This window comes from Thermobia domestica, chromosome 2 (assembly GCF_964235325.1).
Source record: "Thermobia domestica chromosome 2, izTheDome1.hap1.1, whole genome shotgun sequence".
NCBI classification, from domain to species: Eukaryota; Metazoa; Arthropoda; class Insecta; order Zygentoma; family Lepismatidae; genus Thermobia; species Thermobia domestica.
Genome location: NC_137455.1, coordinates 165,715,155 through 165,739,670, shown reverse-complemented (window position 1 = coordinate 165,739,670; position 24,516 = coordinate 165,715,155). Strand labels below are relative to the sequence as shown.

General features: G+C 36.0%; 1 protein-coding gene across 1 annotated transcript; it reads left to right on the top strand.

Annotated features, from left to right (window-relative positions):
• Window positions 1–2,001: 2,001 nt before the first annotated feature.
• Window positions 2,002–15,967, top strand: LOC145679246 (uncharacterized). The gene is made up of 4 exons (XM_081749832.1): window positions 2,002–2,047; window positions 5,100–5,435; window positions 12,522–13,493; window positions 15,655–15,967. Exons 1-4 carry the CDS (start codon window positions 2,002–2,004, stop codon window positions 15,948–15,950), a joined length of 1,650 nt encoding a protein of 549 aa, XP_081605958.1. The 3' UTR covers window positions 15,951–15,967.
• Window positions 15,968–24,516: the final 8,549 nt, after the last annotated feature.

The window sequence follows — 24,516 nt, the reverse complement described above, 5'->3', positions numbered from 1 at the left end:
AGGCAGTCTGATTCAAAAGGAAAAATCATCAGAACATTCCTTACTCCAACTATACATTTTGAAGCATCAGATTACATTGAAATGATTGACTGGAGTGAAGCCAAGTATTCTTCTCCACCTCTTTTTCGAAAAGTTTCAAACGACGACATCAACTCTTTCATTCAACGAGGTGAAATACCAGATGGGTATATCAAGAAGTTCCCCTGCCATACGCAAGCCATGGAGCGATGCGTGAAGCTAGTTACAGAAGCTTCTCTCAAAGTATGCGGATCCAAATCAAAAGATGGTTACATCAGAGCAACGTTGAAATCCAGATCTTTCATGCCTGAGTTCGGAACAAAATCTGACTACAAAATCGCTTCAATTTTGTAAGTCTTTCAAAACAGAAAAAGAAATTTAAATATGTAAATATTGTAAAGAGTACACACCTTTTAGGGCTGGGTGGATGGGAAGAGTGTGGGTGGAACTCGAAGTGCAGCCTCCTCCTCTGGGTTGTTTATATATATATATAAAAACAAGCGAAGAGCTGCACATTTGTGTTAGCTTTGGAAATTATATGTCATAACCTTGGAGCTCTCTCATTAAAACATTAAACATTATAAAACATATTAGAACGCATGCTATTACATCGGCACTATAAGGCATTAAAAATATCGCAGTTTATAATTTTTGATTTTTTAAAAAAAAAAAATACGAACAACAAACATTTTTCGTAAACTTCACGGGCTTTGCGCGATCGGAAGATATTCTCTAAAATCATAAAACAACTGTTTTTATTATTAAATAAGGCATGTTGTAACGTTTTATCACTATAGCGTAAAAAATGCGAGAGTATTTTATTTTAATAAAGAGTACGAGAAAATTAAGTTTTTCATGTTTTTTAAAATTTTTCAGACTGTTTGCGCGATCGGAAGATATTAACCGATTTCGACACTTCTTTTTTTATTTTTCAAGTCATCACTAACCACAACTTTTCCGCGGTATAGCAACACGGAAACTAATAAAAAGTTTTTTTTCGATCCACCCTACTCTACATTTAAAATCTATAACTAAGTGTATATAAATACAGTATTTATTTAAAAATATGTTTTTTTTTACTAAGGCATAAAAAAACAAGCAACAAAACTCACAACAAAATCACAACGGGAAAGAGAAATACTGTAGTTGTCGTGAGACTGCCGTCAGTGACATGTCTCTCCAAGTATTAAAGCGAATTATCACTCAAACCGTTGTGCAACTGAGATGCAAGTGAAGTAAGAACTCAAGCAGCACCAATACACCTTGTGTCGACAATCACAATACATCGCGAGTTACATGACACGGGCATATTGAGTCGGGTTGCATGGCGAAACTTCTGGTAAGGGACTTTAATGCTTTAGCAAGACGCAAATGCTGCCTAGAACATACCACATGGACCACTGATGACTCGATGTATGTGACGTGCTCAGATGAATCATCGTTTACCTTATTTCAAACCGAAGAAGCGTTTGATCCGAAGTGTCTCCGCTCCGCTCCCCTAAAGTAAAATTTGGTGACAGCTCTGTGATGCTGTAGGTCACAATATACTGTGGGTCATGTGCTATTGCTTTCCGATCGCGGCACTTCCCGCTATTACGTTGCCGAGAACCATATATATCCTGAAGTCGAGATGTTTTCGGGCAATGACGCCACATTCCAGGAGAATAATGCGCCCATTCAGACAACTAAAACGTTCCGGATTGATTTTAGAAACATCAGAAAGAAACTTAACCTCTTCCTCCTCTGACCTGCCTAATGCCCAGACCTGAACCTAATTGATCATTCGTGGAGCGTTCTGAAGACAGGAATCTGGCGTAGATTTCTTCCTCCATCCTCTCTCACGGAACTGAGTGATGCATTGGACGTTGAATGGAAAAACATTTCACTTGTTACAATTCACGATCTCTATGACTTCTTTCCATGCTGCATGAGAGCTATTCTAAGGACAGAATATGGTCCAGCGCCATATGAAATTGGATAGACATGGCCACGGAATTGGATCACCATGGCAGATTCAACCTTAGGACTAGTATTGCTTGAGGTGCTCCGTCCCTAGCTGACTGCAATGTGGTGGGTTTATTTCGTGTTGGAGATATTACATGATACTTTAGTTTCCAAGGCACATTTATTACGAGTTGCAAGAAATCATTCCATGAAAGAAAAATTATGTACGTTAACAGGACTGACAGAAAGCATACACCCTTGATGTTTTTAATCTACCAACGTTAACATTGGGATATTCAAGCAAGTCTAGTGATAGAAATTGACCTTTAAACAGGAAACAATGTGGAGGAGGCCGGGTTAGTGATGATCAGCGAGGAATGGGGATTACCTAAATTTCTCGAAAAATACATGCACATACCCGTTTGTGACACTTGATGCCCTACAGCCATAACAACATTAAACACCGTAGACGATGACAGTATTCTGTCCCAGTCAGTGGAGGAAATTATTAAAGATAGATGTTTTTCAGCAATGTGCTACAAACTTATAATTTCTTCTTAATGGAGGACAGGCCCATATTTACATACTGTGCGCTCCTGTGCTCTAAATAATTTTCCGCCCTCCGAAAACTACCAATATTAGAGTTGAATTCATAGTTTTGGGGATCGCTGAAATAAATAGTGACAGTTAGGGATTCGGACGAGACGAGTCGAGACAGGATTTTCGTGACAAAATTCGAGTCGAGACACGGCTCTTCCAATAGAGAAATATACATTTTTCGAGTCGAGACATCACTTTTACAGCACATTTTCGAGACGAGACAGCCACAAATCTTGTATCGTGCGCATCCCTAGTGACAGTTTTAATCCAATTCAACTTCAAGGTCATACTCCACTCCCCAGGGAGGGGGCGAGATTTTTAAAAGTAATCAGAAACGATAATATTAATGTTGAATTCATATTTTTCAAGGTCGATGAGTTATTGGTATTTGTTTTCATGATGTTCAAGTTCATCCTCGCCCCTTTGCGTGGGATGGGAGAGGATGACTTTTTAAAAATAATCAGATAAGTTAGCTAATTAGTAACTATTGTATTTAGAGCGAATTTAACATATTAACATATTTTCTCGCTTGCGGGAGACTGCGGATTGCTAGTTTTATATATTACTTTATTGTAAAATCTTTTAAATAATCCTTAGGACCGTGGTGGCTCATTGGTAGAACGTTCACATCTGGTGCATAGGGTTCTTAGTTCGATCCCAACTCGCGCCAAGTGAGCTTTGTGGTGGACAAAAGCCGTGTACGTGGTTTTCTCAGGGTTCTCCCACTTTCTTTTTCCATCATTTCATTCATCCTCATCATCGCCGTCTCCTTTAGCCTCACCGGCATAATCGTAAGACGTAAAACTCATATTTCATTTTATATCATTTTTAAAAAATCCAAAATTTTGCCGCCCCCTAAATTCTGCCGCACTGTGCTGGAGCACAGAATAGCACTTACCTAAATACGGGCCTGATTAAGGAATGTTCATTACCCTTATTGTTTCACTTTTTCAGTTGTAATTTTCTATACTGTGCTTCACTTCTTTCTATTCAATCCTATGTCATTATTCTCGTTTCCTTCTTTATGCAGAAAATAAACAAATTTATTGAAAATCTCTTTGCGGTAATTAGAATTATAGTGATCCCCATTTCCCTGCCAGAGATTACCATCTACTAGATCTAAAACAGTATAGTTGAGAAGGAAAAAATTACCAGTTGGCAATCCTGATGTCCAGGTCCACTCCAGAACTACATTTGATTTTTTTTTTTTTTTTAAGTAGTAGTCAACACCATTTACGAACTACCTCCATTAGACTTCCAGTAAGGCGTCTTATTTAATTATTACTTATAACGATATATGAGAATTCAAAAATAACGGGATTGTAATAGATTAATTAAATTTAGGATCATTAATTCAGCAGCAAATGTATATGCTGAAGAAATTAAAATATCAAATAATTTAAACAAAGTACCTTTGCTTTAAAAAAACGCAGATAAAATGAGTCTTTACTATACGTTTTCAATAAATATACGATATAAAATTCGTTAAAATATAAAATTCGTATTTTTAACAATTAAAATAAACGATTTTATTTGTATAAGTAAATGCCTTAAATCTGTACTTTATATATTACGGGGAGTGACGATCATTATAGTTAAAAACAACTTGAAAATTGTTTTGTCTTTATTGGTTATGTTATTATTAAGGGGTGTTTAATGACCCCAATTATCTCAATGTGCGGGAAATGGGAACACTGTAGTTGTCATGTTTCTTTCGGTATAATTACCTTTTGATAAATCTGAATCATATGTTAGACGTATATACTTCAAGACAGAAGAAGGTACCTGAAACACTATGCAAAGTCAACATTAGATTGGAAAACTATTTCTTTTCCTTACCAATGCTACTACTATTTCTTTTATAGATGTGGTAATCTATAGGGTAATTTTTAGATCTGGACCCCTTCTATTATCGAGTGTAATTTCATTTCAATAGATCTTCCAAATCGTCTAGAAATGAGACATGTTTACATAGAACGTTTACTAATTACATTTAATCTATCAACTTCATTTATATTCTTGTTATTCTCCTTATAACCATTTTGTGGTTTTTAGAAAAGGAGTGCCGCAGCCATTAGCCATGTTGGCTACTGCACTATAAATTGTTATAATGTAGTTGTATTAAACAGAAACAGTTTGCTCTAAAAGTATCGTGGTTATAAACTAATCTGTAACCAAAGTGGCGCAGGCATACAGCCCGAAATCGCCCGTGTTAAACAATATGGTTATACAGTTAAGTTATTGTGAATATGAAAACTCGTTACGTCAGGAATGTCCACACATAAAAAAATGTATATCCAGAATAAACAAATCTAAAAAACGAAACTTCTATTAAACAAAACATAGTATTCAACTGGAGTTCGAGACAGTTCTTTTTATCCTGACGTCATCTTCCCTCCAACTCCCTAATATGTTCTTGGACACTATAGTTATTTATACATACAATGATGACGATAGTAACTATTATTATAACAATAATATTGTGTAAATTAACCATAAAATATACGTTCTAGTTAATTTCTCATTTTGTGTTCCAGTTTTAACGGAACAGGATTCCCAAAAGGAAATCAATGGATCCCTTCGGTTATTGGAAAATATACCTTTTGTTGGCAAGGTGGTTGGAGGTTTTAAGAACGCGACAGGGCAAGTTCTCCAAACCATAGGTAAAGCGGTTAATATTATAAGTGGGCCATTTTTTAATTTGTTACAAAACGCCATTGACACAGTTGTGACGATATCAGGCCCTATAATGGATTTGGTGGGGATTAAGGATGGTAAAGGACTGCTGTTACCTATATTCCCGACGGAAACCATATGCTTCAGAACATATTGTTCCTGCTGCTGTCCTGGAGTTCCGATACCTGGAATAAATTGTAAGTCATTCTTATGTACTTATTTGATTTAACCAAGTACTGCTATAATCTTGAGTAAGAAATAGATAATTGATATAATGTTCACTAATATGAATGTTATTCAATGTTTGTATTAACTACAACTATCTATAATATCAATGTAATGTATTAGTAATTATATATATACCTAGGTAGGTATATATTAGGTATTCAAAAGAGTTCTTCTCGTTCTATAGCAGTGATAAGCAAAGCAAAACAGTGGACGGTACCTTTCCTGTAGGTTTTGTAGTAATTTCCATCAGCATCGAATACCTTTTGTCAACGTTCCTAAAGCAGCACAATACCCTAGTAATGGAATTCAGCGGTCATGGATGCAAAGAAGTCAGTGAGTGCTTTCCGCAGTTCGCGAAGGATCTCCCACGGAAGTGGTTGTCGAGGGAATAAAACAGGTCGTAATTGTTGGCGCAAGGTCCTGTGAATATGGTGTAACACAGTGACTCCAGCCAAATTACTGAAAGGTCTCCTGGGCCCTCTTTAGGTATTGTCGTGTGCCTAATGGGAATGAAAAAAATACTCCTTGCAACATACTATAATTTAGGGAACACCTGGCAATACCTCTACTTTTGTTGATCTTGATTTATTGCTTATGACAGAATACCTATTATGATGATGATAATGTTGATGTACATTTTTTCGACCACCATCTTCTTCGTTGCGCTCCCCTGTACTGATAATACACCCTTTGTATCTTTTTCTTTTCAATTTTGTGATGCCTGCTGGAATCACTGTTTTGATAACGTACAATATACCCGCCACCTATTCCAGAATGTCCTCTGAGAACTGGAAATAGCACCCTTTCGAAGTACTTTAGTTTGGAAAATAGGAGCAAGTTTACCGAGTCCAACTACAGAGACAACTGTGTCTGAAGCAAAACGGAAGTGCACTGTTTTGCCAGGTTTCTCATTGACGTGATGCATTGCAATTTTCATAGCCAGGATTTAATTGCAAAATCCTTAACTTATGTTAACGTTGTAATATTTCATTACAGTTCAGGTAGTATAAATTTCTTGGGGTCCAGTACATTTTGAACGTACTGTGTATTGTTAATTTTTACCACATAATTTTCGGTTTACATATTAAATCAGCTTGTTTCTTGTCTAAGTCAAAACTAACTCAGGAGATCCAGAGTAACTAAAAAATTATACTTCGGGCAAGAATTTCTTTATTTACATATTTTATCATCGTAAATTTCTGTATATGGGCACGGATAGATGATTATTGCAATATAAACCATAGGTCAGTAATTGGGCAGAATTTTCTGATCTTGTCCACCAATCCAATATTGGTAAAATAATTTAGACCCCCTTCGTCTCTCTGAGATGCCCATATCCTGCTAAAATCCGGTTTAATGCAGTTTTTCCTATATTTTATTTGCTTTATATTTTCCGCCGCGAAAATTCCTTTGTTCTGATTTGAGAACTATATTCCACCTCAGTATCCTGGCGCTATTTATTTTGTTTCTGGCTGGTAGCTGTTCACGGAGCAACACCTTATATCGAAGTGGTGCAGTAAAATTCATAAAAGGGCCGGATTTTTCATGATATAAGCAGGTAAAATAGTTAAAATGAATAAATAAGCGCCTCGGAAGTTAAAGGAGTTCCAATCTATTGGAATTTTATCTGAAACCAGATAGAAAACAGTGAGATATGGATGTGCAGGTCAGGATCGCCATGTTTGACTTCAAGGACAGGTTCGGAGTGTCAGTGAACTAATTTTTTCAAGTTGTGATTTTTTCAAACAAATATTTGGTGATTTAAAAACTTTTAGGATATCCCTTTCGCCGTTCCAAAGTTAGTTAGGGTGCGGTAGCCTGTCCAAGTATAGTCCTGTGTACGTAGTATGTGTGATTTTTTAACATGGCGGTATGAATAGGCTCTCTCGTAATTAGGTTAATTTTCATTATCTCACTGTAAACTCTTACAGGGACTCCCATTTATCCCTAAATCGATCATAGCTTCAAACTTAGAAAGGGTTGAATAATTTCATAAAGGTTCTTTTCCCTTCAGAAACGGAATCTTTTTCTTAGTGGTTTGATATGTAGCTCCGGGATCGTTAACTATAATCTTACAATTGAAAACGTGGATTAGTTTGATAGAAAAACGTGGATTAGTTTGTCTCTGAATATTCCCTTTCTCTTTCAGTATCAGAGCCGATTTAGAATGCTGTAATGTCAGTGATTTGTTTGGTCTACACATGTGGTAATTAATTTGTGTAGTGATATGTATTAGTATGTGTAGTTTTAGTTCTTATGTAATGTAGCGTGTATGTGTGTAATTTAGTATGTTGTTAGTATGTAATTTAGTAGGTGTGATGTATGCGTGAAAGCATTATTAATTTATTTAAGGACAGTATATTGTTGACTCGTAACTATTTATCTCTTTTGATCCATTATAATAAGCAAATTGGTTCGTAATGCAAATCTATAGGATTCTCTACTATTATTTCATAATATACAACGGATAGCTAGCTTTTCATATAGTATAAAGCGTGTTCAGTAATACAAAGTTTATTTTATACTACAGCGCCATCTCACGTCCGGTAAACAATTACTGATCATTAGTATTTTCTTGCCTCGAGAATTAAGAAATTAGTTAATCCAAAAATCACCTCTTTTTCCGTATTATTTAGAAATATGTCGCAGCTTTGGTCCATATGAGTAGACAAATCAATAAAATACAGGACTAATTATCTACACTGAAAAGTACAATACGTTATGTAGTCTAGTGATTAAATAATTAACAAAAAGCGAACTTCATGTTCATGTTTAAACATAAGCTAGTATACATGATGCTATTCCATCGCCAGATCGTAATTTATATTTTTTTCCTTTCGTTGTTTTCAGTCATTAACCTTATTGTTGTTTTCAGAATATAAACACATTTATCAAAGAGTACAACCAATAATATTGAATTTTCCTTCCGTATATATGATTTTTAAGCTGTGAAATGTGATTTGTATTGAAAGAATCGAGCGTTGGTTCATACGAGTTCCCACGTATAGCTCGGTGCGTGATTATTTATGTAGTGGCTTGTTGATTTTAATGTACAGAATAAGACTGCTTTGAACAGTCTTGAGCATAATTAAAGAATAGGGTGTCTAGAAATGAATCTACGCTATAAAATGTGAATGAATATAAATGACTTATATATATATATATATATATATATATATATATATATATATATATATATATATATATATATATATATATATATATATATATATAGTGAGTGTGATTAAATTATAGGACACCTGTAAATATATGACCCTAGTTGTATTCTTAGCCTTAAGGTATATAATGATGTTTATATACAATGATGAATGTTTCGAGCACTGATCATTACGTTAGAATTTCATTTGAGGAAGTGTGTCGTGTGAAAACGATTGACCATGTTTTCACTTCGTGGCTTGACATTTAATCGTAATTGTGCATCCTAACTGTTTATCTGGTTCTACGATGTGAATGATGTTCATGTACCAAATGGTTCCGGATAGTTTCCAAGTAACTACAGAACAGTATAGCCGTTTCCATAATTGATACAGTTTAAGTATACGCGTTCAGCCTTATACATGCGATAGTATTTCGTGTCTTTGAGAATTTTTCACGTTTCCTTACTAAGCCGAGTTCATCACTGTTCGCAGAGATGATGGAATGGATAAGAGTGAAAAACATAGCAGTTATTACAGTAGATTGCCATTATTTCGTACCAAGGTGTCAATGTTTCTTCATTTTCCTTAGTTCTAAACTATGTAGTAATCGAAATTAATCGGCATCACAAGATGTAGCAAATCTTGCCTATTAGGAGCTCTAGCAAGAATTTGGCAAACAACTTGTTAGTACAAAATTTATTTTATTTAATATATATTTTTTTTAATTTTGACACATCCCAGTTAGGATTTTCTTTATCTTATCGACTTTTATACTAGTTTTCCATACTTAAATCTGAACTCTTCTCAGATTCTGAGGGGTCGGATAATGTTTTATTATTAGAAATTCTTAGTTAAGAGACTACACCAACCTTCCGGTAATACCGGAGTCTCCAATGGCGTTTGACCGGATACAGCGTGTAGTAAGATTTTCATAAAGCCCTTGTCTTTATGAAAATCTTATTCTGGACACAGACTTCTCTCGCACTTGGAGATATTTATCATAGGCCATGCATTTAGTAGGACACTTGTTTCGGCATATATTTATATATTATTTGGCTATGAAGTTGACGGATTGTGGCAGGTTTAAGTTCGACTACTTATCTTTGTATTATTTAGTGTTCTATCTGATTTCCTTTGGCGCGCGGCTGTTTCTTTCCTCGAGCTATCTTTCTATTCTCTTCTCTAAGATTTTTCAACCTTCCCTCCCCCAGTTTTAACTTCACAAAATTTTAACCATTTAACATACATCATTTGAACTTAAATGTTCAATTGAGATGTTGCGAGAAACAATTCGTGTTGTTATTCACTCTCATCAAATAAAAAATGACTGTTTCCATCGCAATTCGACCCACTTCAGTCAGTGATCGTCCAGTATACAAACTAACTTGGCTTTCGTCTCCTTTGCCATTCTCTACTTGGACATAACGTTGTACTATTCGCTGTCTCTATTTTTGTTTCTATCAAGTACAATAGAGATGAATTTCGTGTAGACGTTTGTGCCCATAAGTGTTGTTAAATTTTTAAGGTTCCATCATCCGAATGGCAAATGGTAAAAGTAAAATTTCTGTATTGTAATTTAGTTTACGTACCTGCCTCGTACCTTAAATATCCACTATTTCGAAATCGTCAAGGATATGAATGTTTACAATATTGGGCGGTTATTCATTCGTTATATAGTGGAATTTATTGTGTTGTATGTAACCTAAGAATTTTATTGAGCGGGGTAATTGGTTTGAAAGGTTAAATGATGATTGACACGTACGTATATTGAAATATAAATACATAATGAATATAAACATGATATTGAAGAAAAACGTATAATGTTCAAATACTTGGATAAATATGTATAAAGGGTTTTGTACCTACCCTGAACGGTTAAGTTAGTGGCCGTAATTTCTTAACATTTGACAAATGTAAAGTGTAAATTTAAAATATATGACGCCCCATGTTAAACATTATTCTTAATCCTTGTAAGGTGGTTGACTTGTATAAGTATATATTCACATCTCCTGTAGTCGTACTAATTGATTGTTGTATGTAACTAAGGCAAGTTGTCGTAACCCTAAGCTACCATTAAATTTATTCTCAAGTCCATAAACCTAGAATCTCCCGTATAGTTGTATTTCCGTTTCATTCGTCATATACCAACTTTCGAACCTGAATAGTGTTTTCCGTCTTAGTAATTGTGGTCTCGATACAGAAGTGCCTATAACCGAAATCTTGGAATTCAGGAAATTTTCTCCTTCTCTATATTGCATTAATATAACTGCTAATGTGTGCACCCAACATGATATAATATGATGGTGATTTAAGAGTTAGTGTATTGACGAGATAACAAATGAAGTAATGAAATGATTGATGTAGTTACATTGAAATTAATGGCAAAACTTTGCTTCCTTGATCTATGAATTGGAAAAATGTATAAACGAATAATTCTATAAACTGAATACTTGTAATTCCCAAATGCATAAATATTATTTCATATGTGTACCTAAATAAAGTTGAATTACGTGCATGGACGCCAAAAGGGTACATTATGGACACGTAACACAAAATATGATCTGAAACTACGAGAAAAGACTCACTTAACTACTATATTATTTTTTAACCTCATACAAGATATGACCATTTTTTTCAAAATCTACATTTTACTATATTTTTTTTCTTTCTGTCATTCTCCTTTTAACATTAAATTTATATTGATGTAATTTAACATTTCATGTGCTATGATATAACTATATGTGTACTTATTTGCATGTAATTAACATTGTCTTTGTGCTTATTCTTATTAGGTGCAATAAATGTTAACAAACTGTAGTTAGGTGATAGTGTCTTTTTTAAAACTGATTTACCTGTATCAATATATTGTCCTGTATGTATGCTTGTATGTGTGAATGAGTGATAGCTTTCGTTTTAAGTGGTAATTTCTAATATTGATCTAAAATTAATAACATTTCGTATGTATGTGTATTGATTTATGACCGAGGTCATGAAAGACAACTAACTCTAAATTAGTCCAAATCGGCTCTGAAAGGAAAGCCGAAACAACAGATTGAGCTGGGATAACGACAGTCTTTTCGAGAATTTCATGTACTCAGATTCGTGGAAAATATGTAAATCACTTTGAATTTTTTTTTCTTTCCATGACTAACTCAAACATGTGTTCGATCTCCACTATGGAAATTCACTTACTGGATAAGAGTTGTTTAATTCTCAGAAATAACATACAACCAATTGAATTAATACTTCTCATCATCTGGACTTGGTCAGGGTAACTCTAACTTGCGTAGTTACCTGGATCCAGGTCGGAGTAGTATGAGGGAACATGTGTCTCATCAGAAAATTCAGTTGATTTTCTCTTCGGAAGTCCTATATTAATTGACTAGTAATGAAATATACTTAGAACAGTAAGAATGAAAAATTATTTAGTTTATTTGTTAAATTATCAAAATGAAGCTCAAGGTGGCGACAACTACTAAGAAGTTTCGCTACTTCTCTTTTCCCAATCACGACGATCTGCTTCAACATTTCCAGCAACTGCACAGTTAAACGGTAATTAATCTTAAATAAAGTGTTTCTTCCTCTACTCCTTCAATGTTGCTTTCTCAGTATTTCAACAAGGAATTGATGCACAATGTCACTCAATCGGCAGTTACTTTATAACTAACGCATAGATCCGAACGCAGTGAAAGGCGGTGTTACCATGATATACTACTAGATATGCATCGTAGCCGGTGCATGTCATCTGCAACCGTTCGGTCTTATTTTGAACATACCGCGTATATAGACTTAAAACCGTTTTCCTAGAAATTCTAATCAATGTTTGATTAAAAGAAAGTCCAGTAAACTAGACCAGGAAGTAGGAGGCTTATTTGCTATGTTTTCTTTATGTTTCAGGGTGTGCAAGACTTACATTTCGTGCCAATCCTCTTCTTCTTGGAGTAGACGTCACACTAGAACCACAACAGCTGAAACCATTTTACCTAATACCAGACTTAGTGGATCCTGAATCACTACCACCTTTAAATGATCCACCAGATCTCCAAGCCCAACCTCGACCAGAAGAACCAAATTCGCCACAAAAACCACCAAGCTCTAATCAACCGCTGGGATCTTTTAATCCAGATTCTTACCAACCACCAGGATTAAATCCCAACCAACCATCTGGCCCTAGACCAACTAGACCAGGATTAAATCCCAATCAACCATCTGGTCCTAGACCAACTAGACCAGGTCCTTATCAACCTCCAGAACTAAATCCCAATCAACCATCTGGTCCTAGACCAACTAGACCAGGTCCTTTTCAACCTTCAGAACTAAATCCCAATCAACCATCTGGTCCTAGACCAACTAGACAAGGTCCTTTTCAACCTTCAGAACTAAATCCCAATCAACCATCTGGTCCTAGACCAACTAGACCAGGTCCTTTTCAACCTTCAGAACTAAATCCCAATCAACCATCTGGTCCTAGACCAACTAGACCAGGGCCTTTTAAACCTATAGAATTAAATCCCAATCAACCATCTGGTCCTAGACCAACCAGGCTAGTTGCTTATCAACCAATAGATCCTAATCAACCATCTGGTCCTAGACCAACCAGGCTAGTCGTATATCAAACAATAGGTCCTAATCAACCATCTGGACCTAGACCAACTAGGTTAGTCCCTTATCAACCAAATAAACCTGGTAAGTATCCACCACCTCTAGAAAATGGTCCCAGATCTTTCGACACGGCTGTTCCTGACGATCCACCAGTAGGCGGCTTAAGATGGATTGGTGGAATATTTGGAAACCTTGTGGCACATTTCATTAATCTTGGCCCAGTATTGGGCGATAAGAGATGGTATATTGTTAACATGACCATTGCAGGTAAAGTACCATTTCTGTTATTCATTTACAATGTTACATCCGAATACAATTATTTCATTTGTATGTAATTATCTTTATAAAATGAAGAGCTTAATGTATTATTAATGTGTGAAAATTGAGATGGATGTTCTTTGTCTTATGGGTGTTCACCAAACAACATGAAGTACTTTGAGTTTTGGAAAAATTCCAAAGGCTGCAGATAATATATAGAAAAGATGATAATATAAATGGTTATTTTCACACAAGAATGACTATGTTGCAATCTGATTAAAGAAAAGAGAACAAAAATGGAAATGAGAGGATAATTGTTGTTTTGAATATCCCATAATTTCACAAGGGATAACTTCCATTCATTTTTCTTTGCTTTATAAAATGATAATGAAAAGTTGTTTTAACGTCCAACTATAACGCCAAAGTAAGCTAAATAAGGCATGATATTTGCAATTGGGAGAAGTGGTGGAATCGAATATATATGAAGAATGAGAATGTGGGAGGAAACGAAGGAACTACGAGAAAACCCATAAGCATTATAGCGTCCTTTACAACTTACATACCCTGGATCGAACAGGATCTTCTCCAACCAGAGATGAGTGTTTTACTACTGAGCTAAAACGTCCCCTATTGTTTTGCACAAAGACAACTATATTACTCAATTCTATCGCTTGGAAAACAGTTATACAAAATAGACTTCTTGTAAATGAGCTAGTGACATATCAGGACCCAATATGTTACAACATGAAAAATGAGCTCCTCGGTGAATAAACGGCTACCGTACACGCCTTTGGCGTAGGAGACCCGGGTTCGATTCCCGAAGGGATGTTATCTGGTTCGGATTCCATGTTAATCAGTAGGTTCCGTCTTATAGCCTCGCTGCTGAGAGGGACGTTAAACTCAAAAACCAACTCAACTCAACATGAAAGATGAAAATGAAAAATGATAGTTCCATATTACTAATTTAGGTACAACTCATAGGAGATTTTAAGGGATTAAATAATTATTATTATTACTATTATTTGCAGCATAAAATGCTGATTACCTCCTTCATGTCACAAATAAACTGGGTATACCCGCAAGTGGGTAAGGGTACTTACAGTGAAGGTCAAACTATTATTTGTGTTGTACAGCCTTGTATTTATATATATTCATTCGATATTTTTGAACCTTGATTTTGCACCATTTCTAATTTTGGAACCATTTCATTTTGCTCACTGCATATAAAGGAATTAACATTTCGGGAAAAGAAAGCCAAATCAACACTTATATGCGTAATGTATGATGTTTATATCAATTCTATTATTGAATATGATTAGTGAAAAAGAGGAAAAAGAAACAGTGTTCCAATATTATTACCGTCTTTCTTTATTATTTATACACTTTTTAAATCTTATGTTTCTAAATCACTTCATTTATTGAAAGATAAATTTACAAGTAATTAGTGCGTCACTGTTAGAATTATAGGAATCACTTTTAGAAATATGTGTGTCACTGTTAGAAATATGTGTGTCACTGTTGGAAGTATTTGTGTCAGTATGAGGAGGAATCAAACAACACATACGATCTGTTACTTGTCAGTGTTCAGTATTATTACAAATGATAGACCCAATTTCATAAATTCACTGTAGCTCTATTGTTGGACATGTTGCCACAAAACTTAGCCGACGTACGGAAAAAACTCAAAATACGTGTTCTTTAGTGACATTCACCAATATCTATATCTATCTATCTATCTATCTATCTATCTATATATATATATATATATATATATATATATATATATATATATATAGATAGATAGATAGATAGATAGATAGATAGATAGATAGATAGATAGATAGATAGATAGATAGATAGATAGATATAGATATATTGCTTTATCACAGAAGATGAGTTTCTCACTAAACCCATCTTCTTCCATAAACTGTTGCTACTGTATCGAGAATTCAAAAGCGTCTGACTTTGTCATCAGGTGTCAGGGCTTGTAGGAATTTTCAATTTTCTCGGAAACTACTATAAGATTTTGGTACTGACGTATATCATTTAGTTCTTTAGAATTTTCTTCCCGTTAAACTTTAATACTATTGTAGAATTACGAAATAACATAATATTTTTTTAAGCATACAAGTTCTTAAAATATTTTAATTAATTATTTTTTTTTATATAGATTTCACGACGGATCCCGAGCTATGTGCTAATTTTATCTTCATCAGAGGATGTATGAAATTAAAGAATACTACAACAAATGAGGAAGGCGTTTTCAGCACGTGTATGCAAGCAGTAATGTACGTATTTGATACCCCAGCGGCTTCAGCGTATTTTGGATGCATGGATATGGGCGAAAATCTTTTGGAAGTGAAAAATATCACCTCAGCAGGCAAAGAAAGCCAGTCAAACGATTTTGAGGCTTCATTCCCAGAACTTGCAAATAAGAAAGTGTTTTTCGACACTTCTGGTCTGTAGCATGTTTATCTCAATATTAAGCAAATAAATATTCGTCTAGTAAAAAATAATGTTTATTTTATTACCAAATGTACTCTCCCACTGTCAACAGAGCGATTTCACTCTACTAAATTAAGTCAGTGAATGACTACAATATATACGTATTATTAGTCACTGTTTTTAATGAAACACTTATAAAAAACTTTTGAATATATATGGATCTTTATGCGTAGAAAGGCCACGTTTCCTGTAATTTCTCATGTAGCATTCCAGTTAATGCCACAATAGTTAAAAATGTTAAAAATCGTTGTAATTTTCCAATGTCTAAATTATACTGAAATAAAGCTTTTTCTCTTTCTTGCGCTTCATATATATGTCAGTTACTATAATTTCCGTGTATACGAAATTCTAGATCACAGATATACGATCCTGGATAAATATGCGAATTACCGTGGGGATGAGAGGGAAATCCGCTTTGTAGTATAGCATCATTCCTCTGTAATGGACAAACATGATGTACGTAAGATACATGTTTCCCTGTAGTAATATATAAACATTACTTATACAAGTTTTTTTGTATTAGAATCTACAAGGAGGGCAAACAAGACATCACTTTAATATGAGAGCCATCCATATGTCGTTTCGTGACGTACGACCAAGATCGCGCAGATGGTTCTTTCGCAGTCCTAGTATAAAATACATATGAGCGGTCCATCTTGTGGTGGCCAGCAAGTAAGGAGGTTCAAATCCTAAACGAAATTATCAGTCACTGACAAGACTGAAAGGAACTATTCGCAGGAAGCGCTCTGGTCTTCTCCTTATGAACGAAAATGTGAGATTACACTCGGCCTCGAAAACAACAGCAAAAAAAATCTAGCCACCCTCGGTTGCTAGCACTTTGCTCATCCGCAGCATAGTCCCGATCTCGGGCCCACCGACTTCCTTCTCTTCCCGACATTCAGAAGACTAACAGGAAAGGTACTTTAAAAACAGTGACGAAGTGAAGACAGTCACGAAGGAGCTTTTTCTTATGTGGAAAAATAAGAAAACCTAAACACCTCTGCTCATAGCCTCCAGGGGAAACATATTTCCGACCTACTCTCTTATCTTTAATAATAATATTTGCTCGTGGTTGATGTATTTCGGAGTTACCTACTTTAAACTGTAGGTATACTTAAAATATAATCTCGGTGGTGAAAACGGACACCTAAGCAACCAAAATAAATGACTACTGGAAGAACCAAGGCCCGTCATAACATTACATCATATTAAACTCAAATGCATACAATTGTGTTAAAGTATCACAGGGAATAGTTTGATGTTACTGTTAAGTTTTGCGAAATTTTCCGGAAAAATAAACTTTCCAAGACCTGTGATCTTGAGGAACAGAAAGGCATACAATATAGACAATATGTTAATTGGGTTTAGTACGAGTACGAAGAAAAAGACGCACAAATAAGTGTTCCGACTCTATTGTGAATTATACAGGATGTTGTAAATGAATATTGGGATTTTGATTTCCGATAAGTGTATCTTCTGTTACATTATAATACACAAATGAAATATACTTTAAAACGAACAGTAATTCAAAGAATTTTTTGTCACAAGCTACCAGTGTTCAACGTGGAATTGCCCTTGTAACATGACACATATCTCAATTTCTTCCCCGCTAAACTAAAAATCAACTCAATCAATCAATCAACTCAATTTCTTCTCATATCTGTTGTAATATTAAAAATGGAGTGGTCTACCAACACGTATATCGCACGTCATAATGATATGCTGCGGTTGCTTGGCCTAATTTAAAGACTGGCACCACGTATCATTCAACCTGTGTTTCCTCTATACTTGAACTGTTTTGTTTTCTTGCACGAAGTGTACCTTCAAGGTATGCAGTCCCCATATATGGTCTGATCAAAATCCTTAGTGAACACGAGTTTACTACTGGTCGAGTCGGTCCTGTTAGCGAGTCAGGTCCTTCCACGCTCTGCAGGCATGGCATCCGAAAGTTATGGCAAGCTCACCTCCCACCAATGTAAACACCAGCTACCGAATTCCACGGTATGACCACAGCCCGACTCAGTCCAACCCAATTCGGGAGGCCCATGCGACTTGAGGGAGATGGATCATACCCAGTGCTGCCTAACTCTTCTTTACACGTAGAGGTACTGCGAACAAGTCAAGATACATGTTAAGTCATTATTTGGTTTGACACCAGCCCTTACCTTGGAGAGATTTCTCTATTTCCCTGGGATAGGAAACCTTTACCCAGACGCCTGGGAAAGCACCTATCCCCAGTCACCGCTCAGTTCCCTTTTAAGTAGTAGACTGACTTCTCTCACTCTACTGTAGGATCGTCTAAGCAATACCGAACTTCCTCTAATTACGGTAGAGATCACCGTACAATCACGGAGCCAGTAACTGATGTAGACCGTCTGCGTATGGATATAGTCATTTGGGAATACACCATAATTTCATCTCCTGGTAGGCTTGTCCAAGCAATACGGGACTCCTATCTTTACATGTTTAAGTACTACTTACACGTTGAACCTAAATTACCTTCCGAATTCAATTATATGTGAAGGCTAGCATTTGAGAGGGCCCACCCTCCGTCAGTAGGATCGTTCAAACAATACGGAACTTCCTCTATTTAGGAAAGGGGTATACCGTACATTACCAGACTCAATGGCTGATATAGACGGTCTTCCTGTAAAGACAATGGCCATTTGGGAGCGGCGACGCCCTGGTAGAATCGTGATTCCTTCACAGAGCAGAAGAGTGAAAACCTAGGTCGAAGGATTGGTCCCACTATTTCCCTTACTCTTGATGTAGAGAATGTATTAAATACAAGTATCCCATTGCGAACCCAAGACTATGCACTAAACGCTTATTGAGGGCTGTATCATATCATTCTCCCAGTAGGATATGGATCAACCCCCTAGGCACACCACTAGCCCTTTTTCGTATGTGTTGGGGTTAATGTAGTCTTATCTCTCGGACCCATTTCGAAGGTAGAGTGTATGCTCTCACCTCCGCCTGTAGGGATGGAAGTTGACACTACGCATCTCGATAAGGCCGTGGCAAGGTTGCACGTATCCTTCTAGATCCAATAGGTTAGTAGTTATTTTGAGATTCGGTTGAAGCCTTCATTTCCCAGTAGGTTGTTATCCAACTTATTAGGACTAGACAGCATCAGAGCAGTCTTCACCAGATATAACAAGAGTAACATGTTTCCACGCACTTCCCAATCTCCAGAAAAAGAAAAGAAAAAAGAAAGAAAGAAAGAAAAGAAACTGAAGGAAGTGAGGACGGAAAATATTTGAGGGCATTGCAGAAAAGCCACGTCATCCTCGCAATAATGAAAGATCCACCATTGGGGAAGACCATCATTCATCAAATTCTGTACTTCATGATGAAAATGGCAGACCGCGCCGTCTTGTTTCCAGATGATAATCCGTTTCTTCTCACGATCCAGTTGTATGTAGAACCATTGCTGGAGCATGTCCAAATACAGAATGCTAGTGATACGTATACGGTTTCTTTAAATGCATGTACCTGTTCTTCGGTTATCACACAAAATATACTCAATTCTGGCAAATCCCTCAATGCTATACTGTCTTGTGTAGACTTTGAGACCTAAATACGCACTTTATGCATTGTCTTTATTGTATACTAAGATGAAATGAGGTTTCATCACTAAATACCACATGACTAAGGAAATCATCATCTTCCACGTTGAACACTTGTTCGTACAATATACATTATCTTCAGGCTTGCAAACAGTACGGTCTCAGTTGGAATCTCTTAAATAATATCCTCCAAATATTGCGTTGAATTGCTAGTTCCTAACTCGCTCGTCCCACAGCTTTCCTGGGACTTCAAACGAAGCTTGCTCTGTTCTGTTCTACTTGCTTATCTGATACACACAGCCTTCCAGAGTTCTCCCTCTTGCACAGGCATCTTATATTCATAGATTGCCTGTATCACATTCAAATGGTGTTAACCGATGGGAAAGCATCCATTTTCCCGCCGAGAAGCGCGTTGCACTCCCGTTGCTGATTTGCACTCTGCAGTCTCCAAAACAGAGAAGGCTTTACGCCCAGAAGTCGATCCATTTTTACGACTAGTGCCGTGCTACGAAGTTACGAAACACCATCTGTAAAGTAGCAAAAAATGTTTGAGTTGCCTATTCTTTAACGTATGGTTCATTTCTATATTGTATATAAAAGAGAAGATACACTTAAATAAAACCCCGATAATTATTTAGAAGCATACTGCATAAAAGTAGACATTAGTCAAGAGATTTCCAGGAAACAACAATATCTTTGTTTAAAAAAAAACAACCCATAAAAATATAAGGACTATACTTTTAACGTCATTACAGCAAAAAATTCATATTCATTATTAGAAAGATAAACTTGTTTGCTCTCCTCGCTAATCTTGTGGCTACAACGCACCTTTGATACACGGATTCTCGAGCTCGATTTCCAATGGGAGAGCATTGATAGCTTTTTGGTGGTTTGATTTCCATTGCTCATATATCGTAGATGCTGAAAAAGGATTGTACTTTAATAAATAAGCAATAAATCTTATTTAGTAAAAGATGTGTGTAGTGTACCATAAAGGCCCCGACGAAAAGTCAAGAAAGACACGGCCTTACAAGTAAACCTTACGTTTGGGTGAATCGAGTTGCTGACTGAGACACATATGAGAAAGTAGTACTAAATGTGGTCAGTATTTCAGTGAAGTTGTAGGTGCGAAGCTCCAGGGGTTTAGGAGATACAGCTACCAGAACATCACATGGAAGTACAGAATAGTCTTCATACAGTTGGAGGTAAAAGCCCTGTAAGACCTCTTGTAACGACAAAAGGTGAATAACAAATATATGGGTACATATTAAGACTAGGAGGAAGTCATATAGTAAGGGTATACCTGACGGCGGCCATCTTGAAATTCGCCATTTTGAATTAAGGTTAAGTTTTTAAAATAGGAATAGGGTCATATGATACATGATTTAAGGCGCAAATTTAATCAGAAGAACAATGGTGACGTTAATTTTGATTTACGCGCAATTGGTAAAAAGTTACAGGGAAATTAAATATTGTTGCAGCATATATATTAGTCCTTTACCCCACCTTGTAAATTTTGTGTTAATGATAATAATTAAATAAATAGCAGGTGGATAAATATTGTATTTCTGTTTAACGTCTAGCCCTAAGTCATCTATTGCATTACTCTATTCCCATTTAATTTTGTGCTGCTTAATGATAAAGCAAAAATGGTTATACCGTTGGATTTATGGTAAAATTTGCTATTAATAAGGTGTCACTGTTATGCATTTTGTTTAAAACTTTTTGATTCAAAATGGCGGATTTGAACATGGCCGCCATCAAGGCAACTCTTACAATAGACCTAATATTTATCCACCTGCTTTTTATTTAATTATTATCATTAACACAAAATTTACAAGGTGGGGTAAAGGACTAATACATATGCTGCAACAATATTTGATTCCCCTGTAACTTTTTACCAATTGCGCGTAAATCAAAATTAACGTCACCATTGTTCTTCTGATTGAATTTGCGCCTTAAATCATGTATCACATGACTCTATTCCTATTTTAAAAACTTAACCTTAATTCAAAATGGCGGATTTCAAGATGGCCGCCGCCAGGTATATCATTACTATATGACTTCCCTCTAGTCCTAATATGTACCCATATATTTGTTATTCACCTTTTGTCGTTACAAGAGGTCTTACAGGGCTTTTACCTCCAACTGTATGAAGACTATTCTGTACTTCCATGTGATGTTCTGGTAGCTGTATCTCCTAAACCCCTGGAGCTTCGCACCTACAACTTCACTGAAATACTGACCACATTTAGTACTACTTTCTCATATGTGTCTCAGTCAGCAACTCGATTCACCCAAACGTAAGGTTTACTTGTTAGTAATGAGGTCAGTGAATAAACAGCGATACTTCCCCACGTCATAGCAGCAGTATGTACGATACGCACACAAAGGTAAGTTAGCAGATTGGATATCCCCCTCATTCGGATAATACATGAATCAGAGGCTTTTGGGGGCACTAGGTCGAAGAAATGTTAAAAGCTTTTTCAGGCCAGCCATTCTGAATGACGTTTTCCTGGGTTTCCTCACTTGCATCAGGCAAATGCCGGGCCTTTTCCTTCCTTATCCAATCATTTTTTCCTTCCCTTTTCCCGGAAGGTGCTCACCGAGTGACATCATCCCTTATAGTATGTGACGGGTTAACTGGCCATAGATGCCGAAAGCCCAGAAATCTAAAATCCTAAATCCAGAGGGTTTGAAAATCAAAATATTACGCTTTTTTTAAAAAAATAAATATATGAATATTTTATTAACCAGGTAATATAGAACAAGTACACAACATACATATATAAGTAAAGTTCTAATGGAACAACGCTAATCGTCAAATGTCAGTTGTCATAGACCAGATAATCTATATATGTAACAATATCGACAGAAGCATATATCAAATAAATAAATGAATTGAATTTATTTATTCACCAACTTAACTTTACCTTTACCTGTAGACCAAACGACAACTTCAATGGTTAAGGGCCATTCACATATAATGTAACTCTAGTTTTGACCAATTTTTACCCCTTCCCTCCTGTTCACACTTAGTAATGCAAACCCAAACCCCTTACTACTTCCTTTGTCACGTAATGCTTTTCGATTAGTTTTCTTTTTTCACCAATATTGCTTATTTTGGAGGTTATTGCAATAAAAATCTCATTCTAATGCCAGAACTTTTTGTTACAAAATGTTTGCATTCTGAATAAATCTGTAGTGTTCTTTTTTCGCCAACAAATCAAAGTATTAGAAACTAGTAATACCATAATAATATTTAAATCCCATAAAGTTGTTTAATAAATCAGTCTTAATTCTTCAAAATTGTATATTGTCGTCTTCTCAAGGAGAATGTACCCATTCTTTTAAGTCAGCGATGAAGGAAGTACTGCCGGAAGATGGAGGTGAAACAGGATCTAAAGAACTGACATCAACTTTCTCTTCCAGATTCCAGGGTGCCTCCTGTATTTGAAGTTCGTAAGTGTCAACGATGCAAAGGAATTCTCTTCTTCGTCGAGCACAGATTCGGCGTGGCTGCATACGTGGAGGAACATTGGCATGTTGTTTGGGAACAGCCTTTCGAGCATCTTTGGACTTTGGACTTTAGTTTACTCCTTTTCAAGTTATTCTTGCCCTAAATCAATGTCACAATGCGAATAAACTCGATTTCTCCAGGAAAATTCAAATACAAAGAGCAGAAAATTCAGTACAAGATGAATATCCGACGAATTTGGTTTTTAATATCTTATTTTGCTCTTCAAATCGTGGATCATTCCGTCGTGGAAAATACAAAGTATTATTTCATGAAAAACGAATTTATTCTGTTTCACGTGCAGTTGTTCTTTCAGAAAAAATGTTCAGGGGGCCAAATTTAGTATTCCGGGGGGTACTGCTGGTAATATTCTATTTATTATTATATTATATACGTATCATTTTGGTCTAATCCGTAGGTACTCTCAGATCTCCGGGAGAGCAGTGCTTCCTAAACATGTCTGGAAGAAACACTGTTCACGTGCGAAACTCTTTAGGAAAATAAACTGGGTAATGATTCAAATCAATAGTCTTGAAATATATTCTCAGAAATAACGATACGAGTGGGACTGCGAGGGCAGTGTTAATCAGTAGTTATGGTTGCTAATAACTAGCTCCAGAAAAGCTTCGTGTGCCCTAAAGGCAATGTGGCGATAACTACAATACGGAGTTTTATTGTATTCTGAAATGAAATGAAATCTTTGTGTTTTACGTCCCACGATTACGCCGGCTAGGCTAAAGATTGTGATGATGAGAAATGAATGTAATTGTGAACTGACAAAAGTGGAAGGGAACGGGAGAACCCCGAGGAAACCCACGCACACGGTGTTGTTCACCACAAAGTTCACTTGGCGCAAGCAGGTATAACCGTCACCAGGTTACAGAAATAATTTTGGTGGGTGCTATGTATATTTGAAAGGACAGAAATTATTTTTGAACTTATACTTTATTCTGCGACGCAAATAATTTCTTTCTTCGGTGAGAATGCTTCTTTCCCATGCAATAAAACAAAGGAATCTTTCATCGTTCACTCATATATACGTTTGAAACGTTACTTTGTGGTGAGAATATTTTAGGTGACAATATATATTACAAAGGGCTATAGTATAATAAAAGTGAAGTGCAATTTTATTAGTTAAAATAGTTATATGTTCAGTGTTGAGTATTGTGATTATTTTTTCGCCTACATATTCTTTATTAGTGTTTTAATAAATAAGCATTGTATCATTTTATTTAATGTGTTTTTGTTACATGTATGAATGATGTCTGTGTGCGTCGTGATCTGAGTGACCGTCTGAACGTCCGTGAGGATTTCGAGACGAGACATCCGAACCTCTCGGTGCCTAATGCTTATCTCATTACTGAGACCGACGGGCAATTTGGGAAAAGTTCTGTAATCTCTTTTTGGAAATGTTCTTCGATGTCGTAACCAGGGAAGTTCA

Coding starts and splice junctions, on each gene's coding strand:
- LOC145679246 (XM_081749832.1), top strand. CDS start 2,002: ATGGCCACGGAATTGGATCACCATGGCAGATTCAACCTTAGGACTA. Junction 5,436..12,521: donor TCCGATACCTGGAATAAATT/GTAAGTCATTCT, acceptor TTTATGTTTCAG/GGTGTGCAAGACTTACATTT. Junction 13,494..15,654: donor TGTTAACATGACCATTGCAG/GTAAAGTACCAT, acceptor TTTTTTATATAG/ATTTCACGACGGATCCCGAG.